Genomic DNA, 3,620 nt, shown 5'->3' on the forward strand with positions numbered 1-3,620 from the left:
AATGAGGTACATCCATCAGGAAAAACTTCAGTCTTTTGGTTATAATTTAACAATATAATATATTATGTTACTTGTTGTGCTTTTTCTTTTACAGCTTATAATATGTCTTTAGGATTTAATACCTTAGTTTAATTTGAATTGCTTACAGTTTATATTACTTTATTTTGAATAATTATATTGTAATTTCACTATTACTTTTTACTCTGTTTTGTTCTTGATATGTTTATTTAATATTGTAATTACATGAACTCTCACCTCCAGCACAGCCTTTGGCTTAGGAGGTGATCTAACAAAAATTTGTCTATTAGTAATTTAACTTGTATATATTGTTTGTTGGAGAATTAATAAATATTATTATTATTATTATTATTATAATTACAAGGTTAATGTGGTATTATGGCTTTACTCAAAAAGTACTGATATCAAGATCGTGAGTGGTGTTACGACCAGCCTCTAAATGTTTCAAATATCCCTACTTTCTGTCTATCTCGTGTTTCGGTCACCCTTTTATATGATTGTCATAAAGAGAGGGTGGCGATTGTGTTATATGAGGGGGTCTTGAAAATGTGTTTATGTATTATTGTTGATTCTTATAGACGAGACATTGAGTTTCAACTTTTTTTAAAATTATTATAACACATTCCATGCTCTTTGTCTTGTCCTCGCATGCTTGATTCAATACATTTTATTAATTAATATAATTTTTTTTTAATTATTTCCGTAACAGTACAATTGAATTTTGTTTTAATATACTTTTCCAAATAATATAAAAATGACTATACATTAGTTATAAATTTATTTATTTTATATTTACAGAATTGTAAATAATTTGGGTACCTACTATATTACGTAGATTATTGTTTCTTATTGATAAATTAAACCTGTTATTGATTTTTACAGAAAGGCTTAATGGGTTGTATAAAAATTTATAACAACCATACACATAGTATCAACACAGCAGAAAGCCTTAGATATTTACCAGCTAATAATGATGTAAAAAACTTATTTTATGAGTATTTTGACAATGGTATGGGCATAGCTGAAGCTCGAAAATATCACGAGCAGTTGTTAGAGTTGAAAGAAGATTTTAAACTAGAAACATTAGCTAATGGTAGCATAAATCCATGTTACCGTACTATTCGTCATTGGCATGACATTTGGAGAAATTTAAACTTGGGTCCACGTACTGGTGATGGATTAATTGAGGTAAGCTATTTAAACATAAAATAAATTGATAAATGTATCATTGGTAACTAATATACATATATTTTTTTAGAAAATCAAAGAAAAACAGAAGGTATATGAAGAAAGTGGAACTATAGTTCTATTTAAAGAAAACCCATTTGCTATAATTATAATTACGCCAATCATGAAAAGAGCTCACCGGTTAAATTTTGCAAAAGAAATTATATTTGTTGATAGCATCAGTGCATGTGATCCATTAAATCATGCCATAACTTTTATAATGTGTCCAAGTGCAGCTGGGGCTATACCTTTGGCAATAATAGTTACCAAAGGTCAAACTTATGAATCATATTGTCAAGGATTTTCATTATTAAAAGATTTTTTTTTTAAGGTGCTCAAAGGATAAATATTTTAACCGTTATTAATTTAATTTTTTTTGATTTTTACAGACTTGACAGAAGTACAACATTTTTATTTATATTATTTGTTGATATGAATAACAATTATTTATTTTAGAAGTTTTATGATTCCATATTAATGTATTTTACACTATTATTAAATGTATAATTTTTTATAGGTAGAAAAGTTGAATTTTTAATTCATATTTTATAATTTTTTTTTTTTTAAGGTACTCAGGATAAATATTTTAACTGTTATATGTATATTTTTTAGATTCTGAACGAAGTGATGAATGTATTGATTTTACAATGATGTGTTCTTTTTATATGAATAAAAATTATTTCTATTATTTTTTATTTTTAGTATTTTTATTTGATATTAAATTTTTATTATATATTTACTATTAGAAATATAATTTTCGTGATAACAGATAATTGATAGCGAAGTCGTTATCTCATTGGGATTAGAGCCAATCGTAGAACAGTATTTCCTTTGGGTTCTCTAACAATGTACACTATGCTTATATGCTGCCTGGCGTACAGAACGAGTCGCCGGACATGCTATCCCGCAACCCAGCCACCGGTAGACGAGGAACACCTCGAGGAACAACTAGTAGGAGTACCCACCTCACCACAGCTACAAGCCCACCGGCCGACAATCTGTTCGCCACGACGGACCCGGCTAACACAGCTAATGAACCCACAATCACACACGCTATGCTCGCGACATGGCAGGCCAATGACCCCAATACACGAGACATAGCGCACAACATGACAACGGACGACCCAGCACACATTATCGGAAGTACCACGGATAAAAAAAAACAATACATTTTTACCGACGATCTTCTGCGAATAAATTTGGGCGAACACACACCCGTAGTCATCCCGAAAAATTAAACACAGAACGTGATCTGGACATACCACGATCACGTACTCGCAAACCATCCGGGGTGGAAAGAGACATACAGGGCGGTAAAACAACGATTTTTTTGGAAAGGCCAAAAAAACGACATCCGACTGTACGTCAAATCGTGTCACATATCCGCGTGTACCAAACCACTAAACACGCGCGCAGACGACCCCGCGACCACCAGAATACCCCGACACCCCTGGGAGGTGATTAGCATAGACCTCATGGGCCCCTACCCGCGTACGAGTAGGGGAAAACCATATAAGATGGACCGAGGTATACCCCCTCAGAACAGCCACTACAAAAACAATAACCGAAACGCTCGAACGAGAATACTTTTCACGTTTCGGATACCCACGTGTATGCTTAAGCGACAACGGCCCACAGTTCGTAGCAAACGATATGCGAAAAGCGATCGAACAGTGGGGAGCCGAGGGCTGGACAACTCCGGTATATCACCCGAGGGCCAACCCCGTCGAACGCCGTAACCAGGAATTAAAAAAAGGTCTACGCGCGCTACTCGTTGACGGCAACCACAACACCTGGGACACCAAGCTAGCCCCCATACTTTTTTCGATCAGGAACAGACGCAACGACCGGACAGGATATCCAACATCGGTACTCGTCCTCGGGATAGAGAGCGCAAAAGGCCGGGGGATTGGATATTGTCGCGGACAGCGGACAACCCGATCGAACAAATAAATATGGATAGGGCGAACCGCGAAACCAAAGTACTAACCGCACCACCTGTAACAGGTGGCCCGACGGACACAAAGTACAAAACAGGTTACGCGGTGTACTACAAGGCACACCAACTGTCAAACGCGCACAAAAAATTTCACGCCGGCTTCGCACCGAAATGGTGGGGACCGGTAAAGCTGCATAAACGCGTAGGCAAAGGTGTGTTTATCACAAACCAACAAACAGCACGCAAAATTCACGTGCCCTGCCTCAAACGGGCGAACACTGCATCGCCCCCAACCATAAACCCACAATAGCATTTAGTGTGCATAATTTCAGTCGGAACAGCACCACACCACCAAATGGAGCGACAACCTCCGACGACACCCAGCACCCTCCAACAAGCGGTGAAACTGCTAAAACGCAGCCAACAGCTGCTGAGG

General features: G+C 36.7%; 1 protein-coding gene and 1 long non-coding RNA gene across 2 annotated transcripts in view; both read left to right on the forward strand.

Moving 5' to 3' along the window:
* LOC100571458 overlaps positions 1 to 3,620 on the forward strand; it is a 55,604-nt gene that overhangs the window by 17,071 nt on the left and 34,913 nt on the right. The window lies entirely within an intron of this gene.
* Positions 804 to 1,615, forward strand: LOC107882280. Its single transcript, XM_016800414.2, has 2 exons — positions 804 to 1,206; positions 1,277 to 1,615. The coding sequence occupies exons 1-2, from the start codon at positions 910 to 912 to the stop codon at positions 1,589 to 1,591; spliced, it is 612 nt and encodes a 203-aa protein (XP_016655903.1). The 5' UTR covers positions 804 to 909; the 3' UTR covers positions 1,592 to 1,615.

This window comes from Acyrthosiphon pisum, chromosome A2, assembly GCF_005508785.2.
Source record: "Acyrthosiphon pisum isolate AL4f chromosome A2, pea_aphid_22Mar2018_4r6ur, whole genome shotgun sequence".
Taxonomy (NCBI): Eukaryota; Metazoa; Arthropoda; class Insecta; order Hemiptera; family Aphididae; genus Acyrthosiphon; species Acyrthosiphon pisum.